The 27,102-nt window shown below is 43.9% G+C and overlaps 1 protein-coding gene across 10 annotated transcripts in view; it reads left to right on the top strand.

Moving 5' to 3' along the window:
* tbc1d4 (TBC1 domain family, member 4) overlaps positions 1 to 11,997 on the top strand; it is a 34,593-nt gene extending 22,596 nt beyond the window's left edge. For 5 of the 10 annotated variants that reach the window (XM_037109497.1, XM_037109501.1, XM_037109499.1 and 2 more), the window contains 10 exons: positions 1,164 to 1,358; positions 3,236 to 3,238; positions 3,744 to 3,905; positions 4,029 to 4,187; positions 4,440 to 4,540; positions 5,090 to 5,233; positions 6,450 to 6,609; positions 6,773 to 6,942; positions 8,395 to 8,571; positions 9,223 to 11,997. In XM_037109497.1, coding sequence (XP_036965392.1) covers positions 1,164 to 1,358; positions 3,236 to 3,238; positions 3,744 to 3,905; positions 4,029 to 4,187; positions 4,440 to 4,540; positions 5,090 to 5,233; positions 6,450 to 6,609; positions 6,773 to 6,942; positions 8,395 to 8,571; positions 9,223 to 9,453 — 1,502 coding nt within the window. In that variant the 3' untranslated portion in view covers positions 9,454 to 11,997. Of the gene's footprint in view, positions 1 to 1,163; positions 1,359 to 3,235; positions 3,239 to 3,743; positions 3,906 to 4,028; positions 4,188 to 4,439; positions 4,541 to 5,089; positions 5,234 to 5,382; positions 6,035 to 6,059; positions 6,281 to 6,449; positions 6,610 to 6,772; positions 6,943 to 8,394; positions 8,572 to 9,222 lie in introns of those variants that run through there. The other 5 variants (XM_037109498.1, XM_037109502.1, XM_037109500.1 and 2 more) reach the window with 4 other exon arrangements.
* Positions 11,998 to 27,102: the final 15,105 nt, after the last annotated feature.

Raw genomic sequence — 27,102 nt, 5'->3', positions numbered from 1 at the left:
GTCTTTTTCATGCATGCGCGAATGGGAAATGCAGTAAGCATTGAAAGCAAAGAGGAATTTTCCCACTTGTCATCCTTGTCAGAAAAGCACTGATAAAGGAGCTTGTGAAAGTGATCCTCCTACCTGTTCTCATGACCAGTTTTCTTCGCTTCAGCATCGCGTATCTTATCTTGCTCAAGAGAGCTAAAAAATGTGGTGATTATCCCCAGATCCAGGATATTAACAACTCCTGAATTATCTGGCTTTTTAGCTGCTAGTGCCCCACTTTCCTCTACCTGTTAGTTAGTGTTCCAATGAGTTTTATCGGAGTATTTTTGCCAAAAACAGTTGCCCGCTGTAGCTTGGGACAGGGTTTGTGTGGTGTGAGACTGAACACTGCAGTAAGCATGCCATAAATCCAACACAATTAGTTACAAGAGGCTTAAAAGCTGTGTTGAGCTGCAGAGTTGGGTGATAATTCTAAGCATTTCTTACAACCCCTTTCATAAAACACAATATGAGAAGTCACAATAAGACATGCTACGACACGATACAATATGATAAGTCAAGATAGGACACGAGACAATATGACAAGACGTGATACAGCATAATGAAACATGAAACAATACAACACGATAAGGTAGGACACTATATGATACAATAAGACATGATATGACACGATATGATTAGTCACGTTAAGACAAGATACAGCACAGTACGATATGAAGAAACACTATAATACGATAAGATATGAAACAATACAACACGATAATGTAGGACATGATATGATACCATACAACAAGACAGGACACCATACAAAATATTTTGACACGATACGATATAATATGACACAACCTTATTTACCCTAATGTTTATTTTCCATCCTTAGGCAGTTCAGTTTAAGAAATGTACATTCAAGTTAGACATACTTACACATATGACAGTGTGCGTAGACGTACAAAGTGCTGCAAACAGTCATGATGTTTTAAAAATATCACAATTTATCTTCTGGATGCATATCTCACTTTGCAGCGCATTGTGGGTAGACTGATGTATTCTTTCAGCCTGTTGCAAAGATTGTACACATTACCACTTGATTCAATGCTCATATAAAGAAACTGTGACATAAACAACATGTTTTCTTCATGTGCTTTGTATTCATGTTTCTGGATATTGTGTTTTAGACCACTCTGATGGCAGGGAGCTGTTGCCCCTCTCACCCCGTGCCTGCAACTCAAGTCTGGATCCCTTGGGGTGTCAGCTGCCACCGGGGGAGAGACCTAAGAGGACGGGGGCTGACTACCGGGCCCTCTGGAAGACTGCCATCCACCAGCAGATCCTGCTGCTGCGAATGGAAAAGGAGAACCAGAGACTGGAGGGTGAGTTTTCAGTCGCTACTGTGCACAGAAAGTATGATAATCACCCGGGAACGAAAAGTTCCTTTGGTCACATGAATGAAAAAAAATCTGAAGAACACGATGTCCATTCTTGTCTGCGGCTACATCATTCGGTGTCCTTTTTGATGTCAAGTGTGTTTGCTCCTCTGCAGACACTGGTGGTATTTATAATTTGTCACGGGGCTGTTCTTGTGGAAAGCAGCTCATACTGGGCCTTATTGTTAGGGTAGTAAGGATATAATTACTGTGGTAAAATCCCCACTGCACACTTTAACACTCAAGTCATTAACACTTTATAATAACAATCATTCATAAATGGTAAATGCGCAGTTAAATACACTTCAGTTAATAATTATTCCACATTTAATAAAGTTTTAATGACGTGAAGCTATTAATCTTAAGCCTACCATTTATTTAAGATGACAGTGTTTCCCTGAGGTCTTGCCGCTCCTAAATGAAGATTTATGAGGTGCACAGCGACGGAAGAGTTGGCTACTCCCATGCTGTGATATCTGTTTATGTAGAGAGGTCAAATGTTGCCGTCTCGGGCTTGGATTCTGGGGCGCAACTATATTTGGAGCCGAATGTTTTGGTGTTGCATATACTCCTTAGGACATATGAAGATATGCAGACACACAAACAAACTAAAGCAAATACTCAGTTGGTTAAAGTGCACGTACAGGTCAAATCAGTTCAGGTCCCCTCATTGAGGATTGTGCAGTTTGACGCTGGGGGGCTGTTTTTAGCATTCAGCGCTGAAAGAGTACATTTTTCTCTGTGCTCACTGGTAATCTAGATTTTAAGAGGGTGGGCCTACGAGCATGTTTTATTGACATCGCAAAAGGTTTGGAAGTCCTGGAGCAGTTTATGCAGTGTGGACCAAAATCTTACCGAGTATGTTTGTCTAATTTGTCGTTAGAACTATCTCAGTACACGTGAGGTGAGACACAATCACCTGGAAAGTAGCATGTCACTGAGATAAATGGGACTTGTTTTTCGACAGTTTTCATTAGCAGATTTTTATTAACTTATTACTACCAGGACACACAAGGCATTCATTGTTTGTTTGTTTTAACCTATTTTTCAAGAGGCATTTATTTTTGTACTGCAGTATTCAGCGTGCACAAGTGTGAAGTGGAAACCTGAAGCCTCCAGTGCACATACACTGAAAATTGACTTTATGTTGATCAGGAGACACCTTGTGTCCAGCAGTTAAATGTTAGAGCTAGAATTTAAATGAATTTTAAATGTTATGTCATTTTAATGTGCTAATTATACTTTCTTTTCTTCAAATACCATACCAGGCACACATCAGAGGTTTTATTTTGTGTGCCTTCATAGACCTGTGGAGGGGACTGGAAGTAGCACTGGAAAATATCGCCCTCTAATGGCCGTGCTTGTCGAGGCCGCATCCCAAAGTTTTATTTTTAGCACGCCTTTTCTCCCCCTCTCCTGCCCTCTCAACCACTCGACTCTTATCAGGAAGTAAACAGGCAAGAGGAGAAATGGAGTGGAGAAGGAGGAAGTAGAGGCCATTTGGGACAGTCGGTTAACTACTTCATTATCAAAACGGCATCTTTCCAGTGAAGTGGCATGAAGTTAACTCGACCCGGTGATAACAATCAAAAACCATCATGTGTTGCTCAGAAAATGGACAGAAAACAGCGCACAGCATTAACGTCCAGCTCTCAGAGAACAGAAGAATGAAAGGGAGATGTTTTTATTTCATGTCATGGGATGTACTTGCTTTGTGTAGATTTCATATTATATTATACCAACACATCTCTTTCCCTTTTGTTTGTTACTATGACACCAATGCTGGTCTGAGGACCTAACTGTGAATAACCATTTTTCAATAGAAGGTAAGCCATATAAAAGGAGCCCTTGGGACTAGGGCAGATGGATGTTTTGCATGGTTTCGGGTGTTTTTTTTTTTTATCATATCCATTCAGCTCAGCTTTTTTAGTTTGCATGTTCTGGTACTATCATGCTCCTTTTGTGTCTTTTGTCCTTCGCACCTCTCCCCACATTCTCGATGTAGCTCCTCCGTGCCTCCAGCATAAATAGGATGGATCTTTGGTGTTAATGTGGGTATTGTGGCTTGTGTTTATGTGCTAGGCTTTCTGTGGTAAGTGGTGACAAATAGGTGTGAGGGGCTGTAAACAGTACTTGCTCTCAAATCTGATGCATTTTAATCAGCCGCGTTGTTGTTTTACAAGTGCAGGCGGCTTTTTTACTTTTAAGTACAGCCGTCCTTTGGTGGCCTTTGGTGTTGGTTTTTTCCCTGAGCGACCGGAGAATCTTCGCCGACAAAATGATGCTGTATGTGTTCTTTCATCTGTTTTTGTTCTGGCGATTGTGGCGCAGCGAGCCGGGACGAGCTGCACATCCGCAAGATGAAGCTGAGCTACCAGGAAGTGGGCCAGTGCTCCAAAGATGCGCTGGCATTGTGGGAGAGAAAACTGACAGCCCCGGGCAGAACGACAGTCCCACAGGACAAGGAGGAGATGTATCGCGCTCTCTGCCAAGGTGAACGATGTGTATGTGTGTAGGAAGCGAGAGAGACAGAGGTTGTAAAGGCGTGTGTTTGGTGTACCTCCGTCTCTGCGACGTTCTGAACGAGCCATTTGCTGTCTCCGTCTCTGTGCGCAGGTGTTCCCAAGGGCAGGCGGGGAGAGGTGTGGTTGCTCCTTTCCCATCAGCACCGGCTGCGTCACAGACTGCCCCAGCGCCAGCAGGCCCCAGACACCCCCTACCAGGACCTGCTCAAGCAGCTCACCGCACAGCAGCATTCTATTCTGGTGGATTTAGGTGTGCACGCAGTTGTATAAAAGGGGTCCATGCTGTCATGGAAAACAAAGAAAAGAAAAGAAAAGTCATGGAATGTGATTTGTACTTCGGAGAAGCTATCATTATTACTAGTGCTTGTCAGAGGAGAGGCAGTTTGATTGTTATTCTTCTCAGTTTTAAGAAAAGGAAATGACAAAATGCCTCTTCTTGTCAACTTGAAAGCTCATTTAATAAACGTCCAGATGTAAATTTCTTCACTGTCTCCCTGCTCAGGCCGGACCTTCCCCACCCACCAGTACTTCTCAGCCCAGCTGGGTGCAGGGCAGCTTTCCCTCTACAACCTCCTCAAAGCCTACTCTCTGCTGGATACAGAGGTACATTCACAATGCTGTATCCTTTCCCCACAGTGCATCACTGACTTCCTTTACATGCACAGAATATTCCAGTGTTGCCCTTATTCTGAAAAAGACAACATTTCTAATAAGCTGGCCGATGAAAATGAAAAGCCTTCCCTTTCTTTCCTTCAACCACCTTCACCTTTTAAAAAAGGGTCTGCATTTCGATATTTGTGCGCATCCAATGTTTTCTTTCATGGTTTGTTGGTTTGCGTACAACGCACAGAGCTGTCTGTAATCAAGAGGCAAGAGGCCGTGTGATGCAAACTGTGGTAAAAACCCCAACTGAGTAACATTATCTGAATGTGCTCTAGATATGTTCAAATAATGCTCCTAAAACTTGAGCAGTACCGGCTTCTCCCACGTGTCTTAATCTGAAAATGCTTAATACGGGATAATGCCTAATTCAGCATGTTCAAATGGAATATAGAATATGAGCAAGTAAAGCCAGTCTGATGAATGTCATGAAATTGGTGGTATATATCATGTGCTTTTTTTTTTTTTTTTTTTTTTGTTTGTTCCACACAGGTCGGCTACTGCCAGGGTATCAGCTTCGTGGCCGGAGTGCTGCTGCTGCACATGAGCGAAGAACAGGCCTTTGACATGCTGAAGTTCCTCATGTACGACCTCGGCATCAGGCAGCAGTACAGACCTGACATGGTCTCTCTGCAGGTCAGTACATGACTGGGTATACTGACCACTAGAACATGTTACGAGAATATGAGGGTTCTTGTCGTCAATAAAGACACAATTTGACGGTCAGCAGGGAGAATAAAGGGACAGGTCACCCCAAAATACATATTTTTCCTCTTACCTGTAGTACTGTTTATACATCTAGATTATTTAGGTGTGAGTTGCAGAGTTTTAGAGGTTTTGTCTGTCTTTCAAATCTAATGGATGGCACTAGAGGTAAGAGGATTTAAAAAAAAACAAACTTTTTTTTTTATTTTGGGGTGAACTGTCCCTTTAAACAGGCAGCACACACTCTGCCTCAGAAATACTCTCTAAACAAATACAAAACTCAGGCTCAGATTCATTTGAGCATTTCAGTCCAGAATAATAGAAGAGCTATGGTCACAACAGGACTCCAACCTTTTCCCAGCCTTGTTAGAACCACATGTGAGTAACAGGCACGCCGGGCTTTTACACTCAAGATTTAGCTGTGATCTGTTTGCTGTGAGAGGCCTTGTTTGAGTTAGTCGTTAGCAACGGCAAACAGTAGTCAAGTGTCTCCACCTCTAAAGCAAACCACACCTGCATGCCTGCTCTGTTAGCTTCGACCTCTGTTCAGCCGACCTCACCGGAGCGAAAGCATCAGCAGGTGTGGTAATGTTTAATCTACATCAGGTAACCATTTAGCCCAGCAGTGACCCGCTGGTTCCCTCTGCGCTGCAGTTTCCACCTCATCTTAGACTAATCCAAAGGTTGCGACGATAAGAGGAATTTGTGCCTTTTTCAGTGTGCGGCGAGGAGGTAAAGGTGTTGCTTGTCCTCTTTGTAACAGTCAGGAAATTGTAAGACTGATAACAGTCTAATTTTAGCTTGAGCTAACTTCTGCTTCTCGTTTCTGTCGGCTCTGCGTTTCGCTGCAGCAGTAGTCAGGATCGCTGTAATACATTGTTAGAGAGTTTGTACTGCTCATTAAATGCTTGGCCTTGGTGCGTGTCTCAGCAAGTCTCTTAACGTGATCTGGTAATACTCGAGGAGCTTCCTGCTTGGGTAAAGGTTCATTTGTCAGCTAGTGTTTCTCAGATTGCCTGGTGATGTTTTTATACTTCCATCTGCAGACCCAGATATACCAGTTTGTTCAGGAACGGCATGTTTTGACCTGTGTTATCTGTTTAAATGATTCTGTGTGTGCCTGTGCACACTGTCTTTGTGATCCCAGATTCAGATGTACCAGCTCTCCAGACTGTTGCACGACTACCACCGCGAGTTGTACAATCACTTCGAGGAGCACGATATCTGCCCGAGCCTCTACGCAGCGCCCTGGTTCCTCACTCTCTTCGCCTCGCAATTCCCCCTCAGCTTTGTGTCCCGCATCTTTGGTATATTTTCATGTATTATATGTTTATAACAATGGCTGTTTTTGCTTCCACTTTTCAGAAGAGGATGACATTTAAGTAGCCTCCTAGTAATTATGGCTTACGGGGAAGGTGTTAAAAGCATTGGTGTTTTCATTGATGTGCCTGCGCTTCTCTTGTTTTTCAGATTTTGTGTTTGTCCAAGGGACCGGGGTGATCTTTAAAGTGGCCCTCTGTCTGCTGAGCAGCCATGAGGGGGAGATAGTGGAGTGTGACAGCTTTGAGAGCATCGTGGACTATCTGAAAACAACACTCCCTGCCCTCACTCATGCGCAGATGGAGCAGACCATCGCCAAGGTACAGAATGAGAAGCTGAAGTGCTATGAAATAGGTCACAGGTTTCCAGACAATTAAACACAGTGGCGCATGTAAACGTGATACTCGTTACACGTGAGTGGCCACGCACGTAACTCCAGCTTAGGTAAACTGAGAGCTTCCTGATACTTGTGACAGTGAAAAATGTGTTTACAGATGGGATGTAAAGATCCAGTGTCCACCGTAACTCAAGACAAGACGCATTGTTTTGTTTAGTTTAACTGAATTTGTTGAAAGCCGCAAAGCTGCGTGACTGAGGCTCACCTGCCACTCCAAATTAGCCTGATTAATTCATTGTAGGCTTGCGCTCCATCCGCAGGTTTGTCATCAAATATCCACCCCTCTGGCGGCGTATTGAGTCCATTATGGATAGCTCTCTGGTTGAAGGAGGCATGAGTGATCCGCAAGGGTGTATTTCTGGTCCTCTTTATTGTCATGTAAAATAATTGTAAGAGTATATTTTAATTGTACATTTTCATTCTGATGATACTATTTCATATTCCACGGGCTGCTCTCTAAATCTAGCCATTGCAAAATGTGCTCTGTTCTCAAGGTCACGTATGAATATCATCTTACTGTCTGTGTCCATAAATCTCAAGACTCTCATAACAAAACTTTTGAGAGGCGAATCCAATGCCCCTCATGTGTCAAGTGGAACAAGCTGCAAAGAACCTTGAAACTAAAATCTCGTATTCACTTGATTTTAAATGGCCGATTTCAATTATCTATTCTCAATGTGAGAGTGTGTGTGATCTTTTTTCCCCTTCATATTTAAATGGTTTACATTTATTATTGTACTCTCTTGAGAAAGTGGGGGGAAAAAGTCATGGTCTATAAACGATTGAATGGATTGAATAGAAAGCTAATACTACTAAACTACATTTAGTACATTGGATAGCACTTGCACAACATACAATTACTGTAACTGTCACAAAAATCTGATTTCAAATTCAAGGTTTATTTAATTTAATTTAATTTATTTAGTCATTTTTTGTTAAATGTGGCCGTTGGGTTGTTTGTTTGGGTTTTTGCTTCAAAGTTACTCACAAATCTATGCTTTAATTAACCCTAAAACAGCTGGAACTGTACTTTCTAGCATATCTTACTCAAACTCAATAAATCCAGCATTTCTTAGGAAATTTGGAGCCAGGTGAGTGTTTAGTGTTATTGTTAGTTTTGCACATTGGTGCAGAGGAATGGACAGACAATAGATGCCAGTAAGATCCATTAATTGTTGCTTTTGGTATTTTTTTTTACATGAATTTTTTGACAGTAAGATAAATATACAATATCACAAACTTATCCTTCGTCCTTTCTTCTCTATATGTCTAAATTTGATAGAACTTACTGTTGGTTTTAGTAGCGATATCGATATACTGTAACGACTTGTCAGTTGATGGCATCTGTCTCACTGTGTAACCTGCTGTTCACCAGGTGATGGAGATGGACATCTCGAAGCAGCTGCATGCGTACGAGGTGGAGTACCACGTCCTGCAGGATGAGATGTTAGAGGCGGGGCCGCTGCCGGACGATTCCGACCGGCTCGACAAACTTGAAAAGACCAACGTGCATTTGAAGAAACAGAACATGGACCTGCTGGAGAAACTTCAGGTGAGGAGACATCCAGATGTATTATTTGTAGCTCTTTGGCCCTACATTATATATATATATATATATATATATATATATATATATATATATATATATATATATATATATATATATATATATATATATATATATATATATATATATATATATATTAAGCTTTATCATCAGGGAATTTACTTCAGCAGTTTAAAATTCCTTTTTTTCGACATGGAGCGGTGAACAGTCCTATCAGATGTGTGTTGTGTGGCGATCCACGGAAGTTGCCACTGGTTATATCTCGGACTTCCCATAGATGGCACTGAAACACAATAAAAAATGATAGCAAGACAAAGGGACTAACAATTCATGGCCTCCAAACACTCAACATTTTGATCAGTAGTAGTGCTAAAGTTGCACCCGATGGTCCGAATATTATGTAGGGCCAAAGAGCTACTCTCACAAGTAATTTAGACTTGTCGAATATGGATTATATAAAAACTACAATCATACTTGATGGCACTTGTTTTTTTGTGCTGTGGTCCTAGTAGTGCTGTCTTCCTCGTGAGCTCACAGAATGTGCAGCCTCTGTGCTTTTTGTATTTACCCTCCATCCAAATGTGCGTCTTTGCGCCAAACCCAGCGTTTACTGAGGTGCAATGTCTGTGTCCCCAGGCTGCGCGGCAGAAGATTCAGACGCTGGAGACGAACGTCGAGAACTTCCTTTCTCGGGAGAGCAAAATGAAGCACATGATTCGCTCTCTGGAGCAGGAGAGGGCAGCTTACCAGAAGACCATTGAACGCATGCGCTCTTGCCTTCCCCCTGACGCCCTGACAGATGTGGAGATGACCCAGATCAAAACAGGACCCAATGGGAAAGCCAAAACTACAGCCAAGAAGCCCTGATGGCAACCAGGGGGCTGGCTGCTGTGGGCAGACACACAGGCAGGAGTGAACAAACACAGACTGCTCTAGTGGAAGGCTGCTGAGAGCCACAGCTATTGTTGTGCTGCTGCACAAGAGTAGCAGCATTTTGTAAATGTGTGATGTCTGGACTTGAGACTTGCAGACCGTATGGGGAAATATCTACGTGATATTTGTCAGCATATAAAGGAGTGGTGGGAGGATGGTTATCAGTTATACTTGCAAACAGATTGTTCTTATCAAAGTTGCTGTTCTGTCTCATCTGTGTCACTGCCAGTTTGAAGGTGAGATCGAGATGCGTGACAGCCTCCCCTATTCACATCTTTCTGATTGTCCCGGGGGAATTTTCTAGATTTATACAAGTGAGAAAAAGTGTCTGCCTCTGCAAATTTTTCCGCGCACTGCCTTGATGTATTTACTACCAGGCTCAGTAGCACCATTAACGCACTGAACAGAAGGTGCCTATTGGCAAACAACCCTTTGGACCTCAGGTTCAACTTACAGCCATTTCCAGTGTGTATGATCCTGGAGCTGATAACCATTGTTTTGTTGTTTTGAACTCTGCGTCTGTGATGGAATCTCATTGCTTTGTTTTTTCCTTTGACTCACTTGAATTTTTTGTGAATGTAATTTCCCTCCAAAGATCATTGTGACAACATTCTGTTCTTCACAACAAAAACACCTGCGGTGCTCGACTTTAAATTTCGGCAGACTAAAGATTTCACCGCTCAGCTCTCAGCGCAGCACCACTGCCTTCACGTGAGAGATCTTTGCACTTGCTGCTTTAAAGGAGGAAGTGTTTCTTCCAAAGCTCAGGCAGGATGTGAGGTCGTCTGCCTTCACAGTTTCCTGTGTGACTGACCGCGGTGTTGCCTCGTTTTAGCACCACGCTCAGACGCCGAAAAAAAAAAAAACAGACTACAGTGGAGGAGTGCTCTGAATGTACCGCACGTGTTTCTGCTCCAAATGTCTGTATGACATTCTTGTTTTTTTTTGTTTTTTTTTTTGTCGGCCTAAGGTTTTGACAAAACGAGCAACATCCCTTCTTCCTGTCGTTCTTGAAGGTGCGATAAGTGTCATTTAGCTCACGAAAGCAAAGCAACACACACCCGCAGTGTGTGACAGCATTGCTGTCGGTCACACAATCAATTTAATGTTTGCAGTGAAACTCAAGTGTTGAGGTGAGCAGAGAGTCTGCAAAGGAAATAAGAAGAACTTGAACACAAATTAGTTTCCTTTTGAGTGAGGGCAAGTCTCTCCTGTTGCTGGGTAATATAGACAGTATATGTACGCACACACATACACGCGCGCTCACATACACACAAGCCGTGCAGGGAACTGGCTGACTACGTGGACAGACGGTTCAAATGAGTTGAAAGAGTGTCCCTGGCTCTTTCCTCAGTTTTGTTTTATCCCACCTCCGTGTCTGACTCACCATCTCCAGTTCTGATTGAAAGCAAAACAGTCCTGGGCTTGACTTGGCTTTCATAAAACACCCTTACATTAAAACCAAGGTGATGTCTATCATGAAGAAAGTACCTGCTAAAAGTGTCTATCAGTCTTCCTGTCCTTGGCGACAACTTGTGGTGACACAGTTGTGTCTGTCTCAGTATAAAGTTTTGACTCTGGAACTTAAGTCCAAGCCGACATATCCTGTGGCACACAATGCAATATGTATACATTTGGCAGTCCTGTCTATTTGCATATAGTAATTGTTTACTCTTGCTTAGTTACAGGAGCTACAGTGGCGTTGTAAAGGTTGCAAAAATCCAGTCTGACGTGTTCTTGTGGTGAGGTGACGTTGTAAAGGTTTGCACTAAACCTGTCATAAATAATAGAGAAATAGTCACCTCTGAACAGCAGGGATTATCTTAACAATTCAGAAAGTGAAACATATCAAAATACTCGTTTAGAAATCTGTCGAAGGATACGTAGGATAAAAGTCCTACACAGCTTTCCTGCCTCTCTTTGCCTACTTTGCTTATCTACAGTATTTGTGCATCGTATAAATTGACCATTGAACCAAAGATATGGTTGTTTTTGAAAAAAAAAAAATGAATGAATGCAAAATGAATGAAATCATCCGAAATGCTGTAATATATTGTATGTTAAATGTGATACATTTGTTCACTTCAACTTTTCAGCATTCTTCAGGTTTGTACTAAAGGCAAAAGCTTGAAAAGCTACCGAATAGTGGCGGTAAAAACTTGACACTCTTAAAAAAGGACTATTGGCAGTTTTGTTTATGTGTCAGTCTCATCTTATTCCTCTGTGCCAAAGGTTAACAATGGCCTTCTTCACTAATCGGAGATATGAGATCATTTAGTCAATATCTGATGTTAAGCACGTCCTCGTGGTCAACGAAGTGTCTGTGTTTTACGTCAGACACTCTTAGTGATCGTATCACTGTGTTTTAAGGAAAAACGCTTGGATAGATTGTTTTTCTGTCAACATGAGGGCTACACAAAAGCAAACAAACTGTCATGAATTCTTCAATAAACTTCACCTTGCCTTGTTTTCTGTCTACTCATGTCCAAATGTCTTTCCTGCTTGATTCTCATAAAGAAATCATGCACCTTTACCGCTCTACAAGGTAGCACTTCATGTGCAAGACGTAGCCTCAAGCTGAATATGGTCTCTGTGTGTGTAGACGTATTATTGCGTAAAAGGCCAAGGTAGACTTCGACAGTTTTAGAGAGTCTATTTAAAGACCTTTCAAGAGTTGTACTTTTGTTATCGCCCTAGGCAAAGACAACTACAGGTCTCCAGTGGGAAAAAGATCTTCTGTGAAATTCTACCCTTTACAACATATCTGAAACATCCAACCGAGTGTACATTTCTGAATTAGCTATAGCGAATCAAATAAAAGTTCCCACATGACCTCTGATGAAATACAGAAAAATGCAGTGCCAATTCATTGAATTAGATTAAATAAATATTGCACACTTAGTTGGTCTGATGATTCAGACCAGCTCCCTCTTGAATACTATTTATTGTTTCATTCAAGTGAGAATGCGAGAAAATGAGCAATCTGTTTCGAAACAGATGCAAGTCTACATAGATAGCTTCAAGTACTGGATATAGTGCAGGTAAAAGTACTGAATGAACTGTTAAAAGTTGTTACCTGGCTGATAGCGAATGGATAAAGGTTAAAAATTTAGCTCAGGTTAAAAGTAAGGGACCAGCTAAAAGTAATGCTAAATGGTTAAAATAGATTGAAAAAAGTAATGGACAACAGAAAGTATTGGATAAACTCTCAAAACAGTTAGCTTAAACTCAGAATGAATGGCTAAAAGATAAACAGTCCGCTAATGTTAAAAGCAATGGCCATGTGATGGTGGAAGAGCTAAATATAATGGGTACGTGGTTAGAATAACTAACTTGAAGTTAACCATGTGTAAAGACGGCTGCAGGTTGAAACATGGAAAGAAGTATTACGAATGCCAACTTACTAGCTTCAGTTGTATGGGGAAAAAAATTAAAAAAAAAAAATATAGGGGAATGTGGGGGTCTGCACCGATCCGAAAACAAGGCAGAACCATGGAACTCATCATATACACGGTCAGTGGTGATATCTCTCTGCTTGCCTACTGGAGGCCAAATTAATGTGTTATCCTTGTCAGAGCCTCCAGACAAGACTGATTTTTGAGGTGTGAAAATATATTTTCCTTCTGTATTTCCCATAACCATCCTATTGATATAAGTCTGTCTCGTTTTGATTTGATACCTTTGTCAAATATAGGGTTGTAGCGTTGTGTTGCGATTAACACCAGTGCTGTCAAAATGGTGTTCGGCATACTAATGACATCGAAACTGATTCTTTCTTTCAAATGATTTTGTAAATGTTATTTGCTCAGTGTAAATGTCTATACTCATTATCTATGTATTATATGATTTGTGGCAAAGTCCATCCAAGAAGTCAAAGTCTTTAATCTCGTGACCTTGGTTCAGTTCCTGCCAGTGTCAATGTCAGTGAATAAAACGTTGCGTTAACTTTGAAAAGGGCCCTACGTGCCATATTGGCTGAAAAGTGTTATTTTTTGGCTTTTAATAGCATCCTTGTATTGAAACTCAGCAGTATTGAGACTCTGATTCAAAACCTGGTCAGAGTCATTTCATTCTGACACATTTTAAACGAGGGGCATTTGTAACATCTTAAACTACCAATCAGAAACAAGACAGAACCAGGAAGCTGCACATGCTCTGTTGTGATCTGTCTCTGCCAACAGTAAAAACAAACAGTGTCTTTAACTTGTCAAAGGTTTTATCTTTTCAAAATTCTAAGACTAATCACACTGTTTTAATCATAAACTAAAAATATATTTTTTTCAATTCCATTTTACTAATGCAGTTGCCTTCTTAGTCTTTTGTTCAGACTGTAGTTCATGAATACGAACCACAGATTGAGCCCGACAGGAGCTCCATCAGCCAAGGAGGGGCTTTGAAAGATAGCAGCCATAAGACCAGTCATTGTTTTCCTAGGAGGGTCTTACCCAGAAAGGGCTGTTGAGTGTGGCTCTGATCAGCCTCTGCCAAGCCTGGAGCTTGTCACACATAAAACACACAAATGCCGCCAAACAGGAGCCTATCGCACACTAAACAAAAGGGGCCACATTCCTTACGTATTCCCACACGAGGTTACATCCTGCAGCAGGGGAAGAGTGGGATGCTGGGAATCCGCCGGGATTCGCCTGAGAACGACACTTCCTCTGCCGAAGGTCTTATCAGCTCTGTGTTGTTGTTTTTTTTTTTTTTCCTTCTCTCCGTCTTCACTGTCCTCATCTTTCAATCCATCTTTGCCTCCCACTCTGCTTCCAGCGCTCCCAGTCTCGTCCCATTGGAACAGTGAGGCTTGATCTGACGCTTTTGGTACAATATTTACTGTATAGTGGAGCTTACAGAGGAAAATGCAGATGTCCAAAACAGGTATTTCAGTGAATGACAGAATGAAAACACGAATTGACAAGGGATGTGTTTGACACATGAGATATTTGCCTGTGTGTGTGTGTGTGTGTGTGTGTGTGTGTGTGTGTGTGTGTGTGTGTGTGTGTGTGTGTGCGCGTGTGTCTTAAGGGCATTAGACCACAGCCTTAGCATAAAGGGAAGGGTGAGCTGACAGTGTGAGCTGGTTGCGATGAAGGAGTGAAGGGGTAGGAGAGGCAGAGTGGGGGAGGAGGAGGGAGAAGGTTAGAAAGGGTCCTCCTGCCTTATATGGGAATTCACACTGCTCCGCTTGTGGCGCAGTCTGGAGTTGCTTCAGCAGAAAAACACTGGGCTACAGCTGTCGGAGCAAAGCACAACAGGTCATGGAATATCTGTGCTAGCAACTTTTGCTTTTGATTGTAACGTGTGCAATCCGAATCAGTAACACTGGTTCGGAGTCCAGTGGCACCAGGCGGAGATTTTGGAGTTGCTGAATTTGGATGATGGCGATAGGGGCGATGAGGGACGCTTTGGAGGTGGAGAGGGAGAACAGCTGGAGGGGTGGGAGAGAGAGACTCAGGTGGGCTCAGTGTAGTCCAGAGAGAGGAGTTGGCTCCCCCGAGGCCTGGAACACACTCACTCACACACACACACTCACTCACGCACGCAGACACATTTCAGTGCGCCTCATAGTTTAGCTGTGCTTTGATTTCACTCCCCCCCTGCACCCCGCTTCTCCCCCACTGCTTTGCAGCTACACCGGCTGCTCCAGCTCTTTCAAAGCTCCATCCTTGTCTCTTCCTTCTCTATGAAATAAACTCTTCACCTTAGCAGCCTCGGATTCCAATCAGCTATCCACACTGTGTGCACCTACACACACACACACACACACACACACACACACACACACACACACACACACACACACACACACACACACACACACACACACTCACTGCACCACCACACTGACATGTTTTAGTTAGCGCGGTGACAGATTTGCTTCCTACAGAGTGCTTTTCTCTCTCTGTACCTGTCATGGATGTAGCTGCCAGAGGGGCTTATGGTAAATGGCCAGAGCCTGGAACGGCAGAAGGAATGGGGAATTGGGCAATAATGAAGCCACAGAAGAAACACAGAACTAAACACACATACACACACACACAGAAACACACACACTCTTGGTATTCTCATGACTAGTCCAGTCCATTCCTTTGGTTCCTTCCATCGGGAGCAGGTAGATCCACGAACACTGCCTGGAGAATCTTGTGATTAATGACACGCCTGTCATGTCTAACCCTCTTCATCTTTTTTTTCCTGACGAGAGCCACTCTGCCTCTCCTCACCTCCTCCTCCCCCAGCGGTCTGGCAGACACACTGCTCAAAATCCCCCGGGGCAAGCTGCAGCACATGCTGGGGAGTATCGCCCGGCTTACCTGATCCAATGCTTCATTCATCTGTGCAGCCTCTGGAGGCCTGAAAAACACACTCAGTATCCTTAGACATACACACACACACGAGTATATATGTATGTACACATGCACTTTAAACTTCCACAGACGTGCTGTCCAAACCCCCCTATTCCCTCTTGTCCTGATGCTCAACAGCCGCGCTCACAAACATCTCGGCCAGGGCTGGTGCACACATAGTGACACTTTCAAAAACCAAGGCTAAAACGAGGTGAGGCTCGAACACCGTGAGTAACAAGAAGACCTTATTGAGGCCACTCTCCCACCTGGAGATCCCCGACAAATGGGGCCGAAGTCCCAAGAGACTGGAATGATCAGAGTCGAGACTTTGCGCTTGAGCCCCCTCTAATCACATTATCCACTGGCTCTTGCCTGGCCCACATCACCTCAGCAATGATTAAGACAAACACTGGCGAGAGAGGAGGAGAAGGAGACAGCGAGAGACACAAAGAGAGAGCTGGCTGGCCAGAAGGAGGGGGTGGTCAGACAGACAAGGAGTGAGTCAGACAGGCAGATATCCTCCTACATGTAGGTCCGTCTAAAGAAGTGCAAATAATATGTACGGATCAGGTCCAGCGCAGACGGTCTTTGAGCAGGCTTTATCTGTTTGTGTGTCCAGGGTCGAGCTCTGTCAGAGCCGGGGCTCTATGATATCAGTGACGGGGGACTCTGGGTGTGTAGTGATGTTGGAGAGGCGCTCCTGACATCATTCAGCGCGTGTACGTACATCCTTTTTCACAAGGCCGCCAAGGCCACAAACACAAAGAGGTGGTGAGCAGAGCCTGCAAGTGTGTGACTCAGCGCACTCTCCGGACACTTTTCTGACGTCAGCCTCTGGAAACTCGATGAAAGGAAAGTGATTTGCCCAAGCAGAGGCTGCCAGAGGTTTTTAAGTGTCCGCCATATCCTCCAAGAGCATCACGGGGGTTTTATTCAAGAAAAAACAAACAAAAAACTGTTCAAGCTCAGGGGCAGAGTTGATTTGGTGAAGCACAGTTCTCATCTCCCTTGTTCACCCAGCTGTTCCTGTGAGCACGTACTAACACACTGGGTTTTATTATGCTGATCTGACATTGCTGGAGTTGGGAGGGGAGACAGCTGTACTTGTGTGGCCCTGGGCGCACCCGTCATTAGTGCCAGCCTCGCTCCACTCCTCCTCCATCCCACCCCTTGTTCCAGATCGCCCTCCCTTCTTTTCCTACATTGTTTCCAAAACAACACCACACCCTTTTATAATATGTGCTGGCCTAATATCTTCCCACCTGTCCTCCCAGTCTCAGGAAGCCACTGCGCCCTCGCACTCGTCCTCACCTCCCCGCTATCTGCCATCAAGATGGAGAAAACAACCAGGTATTGTGCCGGTAAAGAGGCTGAGTGCTGTGTGCGTGCCACTCAAGATTTTCTTGAATAGATAATTTCCAAATTGATTCAAGCTGGGCTCACGTCTAATGGTCTGTGTGGGCTCTAATGTGAACAGGAGATAATCAACACCCTGCGTATCTCAGCTCTGTTTTTCACTCATTTAAATTTCTTTGGCTGTCTGTGCCTCTCGCCCATACCTTCCCATCGCCTTCTTTCATTTTTCTCTCAGGATCTCATCATCTGCTCCCTCGCATATAGCCTCTTCCTACCCATTCTCTTCCAGCCCTATACCTCTCTATCCCATTTCTTGTGATACTATCTGTGATACTTAGAGGTTGATTTCCCACTGTGCGTCATTAACCTTTTCTCTCTGCTCTTGGTTAAACCCGGCGAGTATGTTCTGCTGTTTGAGACGGGGGGGAGACTTGGGGAGCATGCTGCGCTCACTCAAGTGCGATGGGGGGTTTCACCAGCCACCGTAACTACATCCTTATTAGCCACTGAATTGATACTGTAACTGCGCCTCTCTCCTTCTTGCCATATACCAATATTTCCTTCCGCCGTGTTACATAATTTCTATCAAACCTTTGTTTTTACGTCGGCGCGCAGAGGAGATACTGCAGACGAGCCAAAGAAAATTACTCTACATGAAACAAATCTCACCTCCGTGCATCTGCCATGTGACGAGACAAGAATGCACATGCCAGACTGTCACCGTGGTTGCAGTCCGGTGATATGACCCAGTGCAGTTCTTTGTCACTCCTGAGATGCTCCATGCCTCCGGGGAGGGAGAAAGATAATCTTTGTGCATGAAATAAAGAGTCTGTCGACTTCCTCTAAAAGTGTGTTTAATCACAATGAGTGAGGTGTAATTAATGTTTCGCTGGTGCGCTGTGTATGTGCAGTCGAGGACCGTGGGTGAGAGGATGTAGTGTGCGGTCTCTCTAACAAGCTCCCACTCACCCCAGTGGAGGCAGGCAGGGAAGGCTGGAGTGACTGCGAGGCTGTTAGAGCAAGTGGGTTGCGTTGGACGTGTCCATGTCTGTGTGTGTGTGTGTGTTTGTGTGTGTATATCTGTGAGTGTGTGTGTGCTCGTCAGTGAGTGTGTGTTAGTGTGTGAAAAGTGTGCATGTGTGTCCTTTTGTGTGTGCTGTACTGGGATGTGGAAATTGAATGGAGCCTTTCAGTTCTACTGCTCGTCTCCCCGGGGGTGAGAGACTGGTTGCCATGGTTATCCTGGATTCCTGCCGCTAATGGGTGGGAGTTTGTGTAGCTCTGGCAACCTGGCCTGTCTAGGGTGGAATACGAGCGCGTGTGAGTGTGTGTGCGTGCGTGCGTGTGTGCATGTGTGTGTGTTCATGTGTGTGTACCAGGGGGGTGTGGTTGGGTGGAGGCAACATTCTAGGACACAGGAGGTCACATATGTGAGAACACAAGCTTCCATTCCTGTACGCTCCTGCACTCGCGAACGCAGACTCTTGTCATGTAAACGCGCACTTCACAATATACTGTAGATGTTTCTGCACGCAGAAATATCAAATGAAACCTCCCCTGTCCACTGATAAATCCCAGCAAAGCTCCGAATCAATACCACGGTGCGGCTTGATGTCATACTCTCCAGCTGAATTCATTGTGTCTCCCAATAGCCATCCACCATTTAAAAAAAGAAAGAAAGAAAGAAAAAAAAAAATCTTTGATTTGCTCACCCTGCAAAGTCAATTTACAAGCCTGGTGGATATCATAATCGTGCGGTGATGAAATAATCTTCTACTTTTACTACATTATTGCAAGTGTAAAACATAATGCAGTGAAATAGTTAAGCCCTGCTCTCCCGTCATCCCCATTACCATCCTTTTACCCTCAGGCGAGTGGGACTCTTAACTGGGCACAGAGACCCCACTGAACAGGAACACAGTGGATAGTGGATAATGAAAAACCGCCACACAGAGTAGATTAGTGTGGGGAAAGATACATTGTCACCGTGCTTCCCGCGCTGCACAATTTCAGATATGATTCGAAATGCTTGTCCAGAGAAGAGTTCCACCTCACAAAATACGTGTGCGCATCTAACAGTACATGCTAATTGGGATGTGTTATTCAAATTGCATTATGAATTTGATACAGAGCACTTTATGGATCGCAGTGAGGCTGGGCATGTACCATTGTGCAGGGGAATATATGGCCGTGATATGCAATGTGACCAGATAATCCTGGTTCTCCTATTCCCAGTGTTCTGGTAGAGGGGATCAGTCTCTGCTAGTCACACAGATGTCTTGGCTCCTGTTCCTCTTGGAAGACTGATCCATATGTTGCGCGAACCCCTGTGGATTTAAAGGAACTTGGCTTAGGAATTTATTCTCCTCCATTCCAGTCATTATGTATGGCCAATTCACTGTAGCCTGGAAACATTAGGAAAATGTTTCTCTTGTGCGGCTTCCAATGTGCATAAAAATAGAAAATAAATGCAATGTTGTGATTACCTTCACGCAGGATACTTTCAGTATGCGCTCTGGATGAGAGAGGAGGGACCCGGGGATGAAGTCATCCGTTAGGAAACTTGCTGCCGACAAGTATGATGTGGTTTGATTCACTTTTGTAGCTTTCTCAGAGCGCGGGCCGTGAAAAGGCGCTCAGAGTGCCTCAAGACGCGGTGAGCAGAGGCTGAAGAATGTGGGCTGGACTTGTGGTCAAACCCAGCGAGTCATGGGGGGTAGAAGGATCTTGTATCTCCACCCCGTGCTCCTTAGCCCAGATTTATGGCGGACAGTTATATAATTCAATGAACACTTCCAACTCTGTTGCTGAAGTCCAGCCACAGGCCATCTAACCCTCAGACAACCACATGATCAGCATTTTCAGTTATTTTACTACCAATTCATGATGGTGCAATTGGAATAAATTAAGCAGCAATTGCATATTTTGGACGATGGATGCTGACATGTTAGATAATGTAAGGCACATAACCCTTTTCCTTTAAGACGACCACCGAACACTAACTCTGTGTATGTCCTGTCGAGTGGATATCTTATCTTCTTATGTAATGCATTCTTTCCCACTGTGCTGCTATACACACAGGCGAAGGAGAAGTGACTGTTAACTTACTAGATTTGCTGTGCCACAGAATATACCCACGTCCACCTCCTAGCTCTCCTTCACCAAAATCCCAGAGAACCCTTCTAACCAGGTCACTATGTGAGTTCCCTCTAATCCTTTGTTTTGCATGTTCCCCTCTCCCCGCCCCTGCCCTTAGCCTTTTTTGAGATTTCCACTCACTAGCCCAGACAGCCTTAGCCTTGACTCTGGGCCACCCCATGCTCTCACTGTCCAACTATTTAACAAACCGCAGTGAAACAGCTTTAATTTCAGCTTACTGCTCAGCCTGGCTCATTGCAGCATCGCTTGGGGGTCTTTCTGGAAAGCTGTGGTATGGGGGGCCCAACAGGCCAGGCAGGCAGACAAGGGAGAACAACAGCCCTGTGCAGTTGGATCTCAGAGACCCCCAGAGACACATGCAGTCAGTGAGAGAGCCTCCCCCAGGAGCCGTTCAGTTAGTTATGGCTCTTTTAAATGCTTCTCTGGACCTCTGCTCAGTGCATGGAGGTGAGAGTTATTGGATAGCCAATAGTCAATGGCTGGATAAAAAAAAACAAACTGTTAAAGACACATCTTTCAAGTCTGCTGAGTGTGCTGGCTGCTGTAATTCTTTCAACATGACATGTTTTGATTGACCTCTTCTGTAGCAATCCAGCTAAAATGACTTGGGTAAAGGAGTTTAAAGGAAGTGAACAAGCTATGGCCAACATTAACATCATTTAAGATGATTTTCTATTGACTATGTTTTTTAATTGCATGGATATGGATATGATGCAGTGACACCCCTAACCTCCAATGGGTCACAAAGCTTTTGAAATCCATCCATCCAATCCAATCCATGTTTTAAACAAGGTCACCACTTAAACCAAATAATCAATGACCAAAGTAAATGCACAGAAAATATCTGTCGCAGACTTGAGCTACATTGCAAAACCGTGGACGTAAACTTCTTGAAGGTACACTTGGGCCAAAAGAGGAACTAGGAAGATGCTTTTCACAAACATTATCAACAGACGGTGAAGTAACAGTGTTGATGTTATGTCAGAGACGTTAATGTAGTGTGTTGCAGAGATGTCTACTGAAGCTAGCATGCTAACCAGCTAGCCCCAGCCCATTCTACCTTCGACTTCACAGCCCCTCCTCAGCTAACTGAGCCATGAGCTAATGAGCTAATGGTAGCTAACTACAGCCAAGACTCATGGGGAATTATGGGACTGCAGCTAACAATCATGCTAATGTAGCCAAATGGAAAATAAGAAATTCAAGCTGGATGACACTGGGCCCCGGACTTTGAGGTGTTTCAGAGGAAATCACGTGAGAGAAAGCGAGAACTGCTGACCAAAACAGGAAGTGCAGAGCTTTGTCTGTTCGAGCGACTCACCTGTTTGCCTGCAGGATGTTTACTCTTTTTCAAATGGGTAAATATGCTCAAAATTTAGTTTCAGTACAAAATGATCGACAGAAGTATGACATGTAGTTTGCCACAGAAGGTGTCTGATGTTTGCAGATTTTCTGTACACGTGTTCTGCCACTGAGCAGTGTTGCAAGATATCGCAAGATAAACAAGCAAGCGGGCCTATGAAAACAAGCCCAACACTTTGCACACACACATAAATATCACCCTGAATCCAGAAATGCATTGTATTGTTTCATTGTATGTATTATTGTTTTTACGTTATGATCCTTTTTTTGTTTTAGTTCCAGGACTTCAAAACAATACGACATACTCTACAATAGGAAGAGGAACACTTTAACAACAAGCCCAAAAAAACCTGCAACCCACAACTACCAATATTTATAAGTGACTTTACAGAAAAACAAGCCCAAAGTCGCTTATAATAAGCGGACATGGCAACTGTGCTGCTGAGTGGTTCATGGGAGGACAGCAAGGCTAATACCTCCTCTGAGTGCATGGTGCCGAAAATAATGTTTATTTTCATTGTCTAGTGCTGTATGTAGTTGATGAAATGTCACCACCAGAGAAAGCACAGAGATATAACCTGGTGGTTATATACTGTACCATTTAATTTGATAGTAATGTACACAACGTTTCATATTCTTTTGAAATGAACTGTACAGGGTTTTGTTTATTTTTTACAGTCATTTATGTACAGTTATTTACGCACAGTCATACAGTTATTTATGTACAGTCATTTATGCACTAATACTGAGGCACGGAGTTAGTGCCGTGAGCCGAATTACTGCCTTAGCTACAATTTGAGTCAGCCAAGGATTCCAATTGCTTTATATGATGGGTTGATACATCTCAGAGAGCTATATTATTAACCAAGCGCTTGGATGTCTGAACGGTAAGCTCCATGTTAAAGTGAGACTCTTCGTGCCTTAGGTTGTAAATTGGCTTAAGAATCTTTGTTAAACCTAAACCAAACTGAACACGCTAAGATAATTTAATGCTACTACTACTACTCTCCAGAAGGGAGTGTTGTCAAGAAATAAAGACCCCTGAGTATAGTTTTGTGTCCCGTATGATTTAAATTTCACCAGGCTGCACTACCAACATCAATAACTACACATGCAGCGCTGAATTTATCACGATTGATTTATCTAACAAACAAAATTTAAACTTGTGAGCTATGATTGAAAAGTAAACTGAACTGCTCGAAGTGAACTCCGAGCTCACACTTGTTGCACCTTAATGCTGCAATTCGTTTGCAAGTCAGAAGTCGATATTTCCAAGTAGGTATTCCTGACTTCCAGTTCATTTGCTCGGAAAAACATGCAAGCCCGCAACAAACAGTTTGTATGGCAGCTCTGTGACGTCAACAAGCAAGTACGGCAGCTGATTTAATAGATTAGGGCACTTATAAAAAGACGGGAGGTGTAGTCTGGTACTGGATGCTTGCGGAGACTTCTATCAGGCAAAAACCAACTGATTGGAAAGGAAAACGCCAGCTACAGAGCTGTTGTTACAGCACGTTCCACAGTACAAACGCTACATAAAGTAAAAAGTGATGAAAATTTAGAGAGAAATATGCCGTCGCACTCCTGTGATGTCAACTATGTTTTGTGGATCTTGCCCGGGTTTCCGACTTTGAATTCCAACTTGGATGATTGGTCCATGGTTCCATGCATTGCAGCATAAACCAAAGACCCTTGAACCCAACGCCACCTAAGGGTGACGTGACAGATTACTGACACACCCTGGGGAGCTACATCCCCTCGGTGAGGTGAGAAGCTGAGGGATTGCTTTGGATAATATGGAGTTCGTTTTGAAAGTGTGTCTGATTGCTTATCTGGTCACCCTCCAAAAGTCTGTAATAGTGAAATATCTCCTGAGGAAAACGTTACTGTAGATAACTGATCGGAGTTGCATGCAAAACTAAAAGCACTAATGCAAAATAAAAAGGCCTTATCCAATAATACAAGTTATGTACAAAGTATGAGGTGAAACAAAAAGTGAAGAGTCTATGTTCCAGGAAAGGTGGATGTGTGTGTGCATATTTTTGCTGACACAGTAGACTGTGGATTTGTCTGGATGAAGGGGAATACATTTATGGTTTTTGAGGAGTGAGGGCCCACACCAGCCACCCTAGGGTCTTGTTATCCTCTCCTATGCCTGTGCTCTTGGGGCGACTTTAATGAATACTCCTGCTCCAGCCCTCTTCTGGCTCCAGTCAGGCTATCTACAGGGCTCTGCCCCCCTCCTCCCTGACTGCGCCTGCCTCCTGTATATGGCAGAGCAGGTCCTTCTACAGCAAGAAGGAAGGCTAAGATGGAGACAGCATGGAGGCTAGGTGATCGAACTGAATAATTGATGTGAGGAGTTCGCTCTGGAACACCTCAAGAGTTTGTCTGAACACGCTGACCACCATGTGTGCATTTGCTCCTGTACAGATTTGAAGGAGAAAGTGCAAAGATGGGTTGAAACTTTATTTTGCTATTACCTAACTTATGCGAATTGAAAAACAGAGATGTTTTTTATTGCAAAATGACACTGATTACTAGTATCAAACTGAAACTGGCATCAGGCGAGACTATAAATGGATGTTAACAGCATGGTGAGGAGTAAAATCATTACTGTTGCCTGGACTGATAAGAGACGCTTAGTGTCTCGTATGTGTGCGCCTGATAGAGCCAAGCAACAAGTGCTAAGGGCACCTCCCATTACCTCATGGATAATGGGAGTTGACAGTTTAGAACTGCCAGGAAACATGAGGCAGTAACATGAAGTGAAGAAATGTTTCAACACGTTGTCTCCCTTTCATGAAAAAAGAGTCCCAAATGTTCTTAATAAAAGCTCTGTACACTGTAGCCGAACTGAGTCGAGGAAATAAGCTTCATTTGTGAAGTCAAGTGAGAGGTGAAGCAACAGCTGTTGGTAAATGTGATGTTATGGTGTCCGTCACCGGTGAGCTTTTCATTAGTTTGTGGGCTCAAAAGGATTACGGACACGCTGTTAATGGATCTCAATTTGACAAAATGACACACGTGTCCTAAAAGTGTCTAAATTGAGCCTATTTTGAGCTCTAATAGTGTATGTTTCCTGTTGTTACAGTCACACAAGCGTAAGTGAATCTAGTATTTTTAGGGCAAGGGTAACCACGCAGTGCGTGTGCGTGTGTGAACGTGGAGGAAGGCTCAGAAAACTAACACTTCTGGAATGCCCCCTGCAGAGCGAGGACTTCGGGGTTGGATGTGTGTTTATGGGAGCGTTTTGGCAGGAAGAGGCAGGGACCCGCTCCAGAATAACGGAACAACAGTGGAATGCGGTACAGCAGGGAATATCCTGAGTCAAACACAAGGCAGTCCTGGGGTTTGAGGAGGAGCACTTTGTGGCAGTACTTTTTTATTTTTTTGGTGTGATTTTTATATTAAGACAGATGACACCCACTGCACCGCTCTCTTGTTGCGGCCGACAGCGCTACGTGGATGCCTGCGATCGTTTTTCATTTGACTCTTTTTTCATTTCACACCACAGCTAAATTAGAAGACCATGTCCCATGGAATATCTTTCAAACCTGTGACTCATTCACTGAAAATCTCTATCCAAATGTGAGAGCCTCAACTGTGGCGGTGTTGAAGTCACAGTGAATATGAAGTGTTAGTATTTCTCTTCAGGCTGTGCATTAGGCCGGATGCCACGCACCTTCGCCCACATGCCTCCCACGACCCAGCGCCCGTATATAGAGGGCAGAATCTGAGCCCAAGCTGCAAGCAGGCAGATAAAGACAATCTCATTGATGTAGGAGCAGCTCACTGGTAAAAAAGAGACATCTCTGACACAACCCTGCTTGTGTTACCCTTGCTACAGAATCAGATTAACCACCGCAAGAATATGCTAAGGCTCGAAGGCGTAGAGTCAGCTTGTACATACATATCGCGCAGTTATGGTGTATCTGTATTTGTGAATATATGCGTGCACATAAACCTGGTGGCTGTAGGGAAAGACCTTTAACTGAAACACTGACAAGCAGCTCAATCCATCTATTCCTCCAGAAACCATGTCTACGCTTGTAATGACATAAATATCCACTGTGGAGCCGGTGAATGACATGTTCCACCCACAATGCAGTCGACAGAGTAAAACATCTTAATATTTTATGGTCTTTCTTTTATTGTGTGACGGCGTTAGAATTTACAAAGAAAATGAAAATGTAACGCTGAACATCTCTTTTGGGAATTCGAGGGACATTTCATTCTACTTGGTTGGCTCCGTCGCATTCTTCCTAGAGTCTGTGTAATCCACACAATGTACCTATCAACTCTAGTTGAGTACCACCCACATTACACCAAAGGATATTTGACAAACACCACCAACAATCCTGTGCTGTACCTCTTACGCTAAACCTGCCTTCAGAAGTATTCCACCTGCTTTGTCTGTTTTTTTTTTTGTTTTTTTTTAACCATTATGTGCAAGATTTGTACAGCGTGTGATGAGCGGCGGTGTACTACAGTGCGAGCTGTGGCTGGCTTGTCTTGCTCAGTCTCCCTTTTTTTTTTTTTTTTCCTTCTCCAAACTCTATGCCTTTCTCTCTTGTACTCTTTTTCTCCCCCTCTCACTCCCCGGTCTGTTTCCTCTCACTCTCTTTGTCTTTGCTGTTTTCTTTTGCTCTGCCTCTGCCAGACCTCTACTTTACACTCCCCCTCCTCCCTGAAACCAACTCCTTGGCAACCAGTTGCAGCGTCTCCCAGAAAAGGTAGACAACCTCCCCGTGGTGCCACAGCAACCCAGTGCAACATCAGACAGTGAGGCATGCTACATTATTAAGCAGAAACAGCCAAGAGGGGCTGTCGAGGACGGGATCGTGGACGTGAGGGAGAGAGCGAGCCAGAGAGAGAGAGAGAGACAGAGAGAGAGAGAGAGAGAGAGAGAGAGAGAGAGACAGAGAGAGAGAGAGAGAGAGAGAGAGAGAGAGAAACTCGGGGGGGGGGGGGGGGGGCAATAGTCCCAAACTGTTGGTTGTTGCAGCAGAAACTTCAGAGGGGAAACAGCACTTTCAGCTGGACATGCATAAGCGTACAAGCATGGAGTAACACATTTGCACACTGTGTGAGTGGTGTGAGCATGTGTGAGAGAGAACAAGCAGAGAGAGAGAGCGAAAGAGAGAGAGAGAGAGAGAGAGAAAAGGAGAGAGAGAAAAGGAGAGAGAGGGAGAGAGAGAGAGAGCGAGAGAGAGAGAGAGAGAGAGAGAGCAATTTTGGAGCGGTTACATTCAGCCAAACCCACAGGGGGATCAATAAGGAACATCTGGGTCTGGGGTGGACAGGGCGGCTTTTGTTTGCAGGCAGTACATTGGCCTGACACCTCACCCAGATTCTCTCT

Source organism: Acanthopagrus latus, chromosome 9 (genome assembly GCF_904848185.1).
Source record: "Acanthopagrus latus isolate v.2019 chromosome 9, fAcaLat1.1, whole genome shotgun sequence".
In the NCBI taxonomy this organism is placed as follows: Eukaryota; Metazoa; Chordata; class Actinopteri; order Spariformes; family Sparidae; genus Acanthopagrus; species Acanthopagrus latus.
Note: the sequence above shows the minus strand (reverse complement) of the source record. Positions and strands in the feature narration are given on the sequence as shown.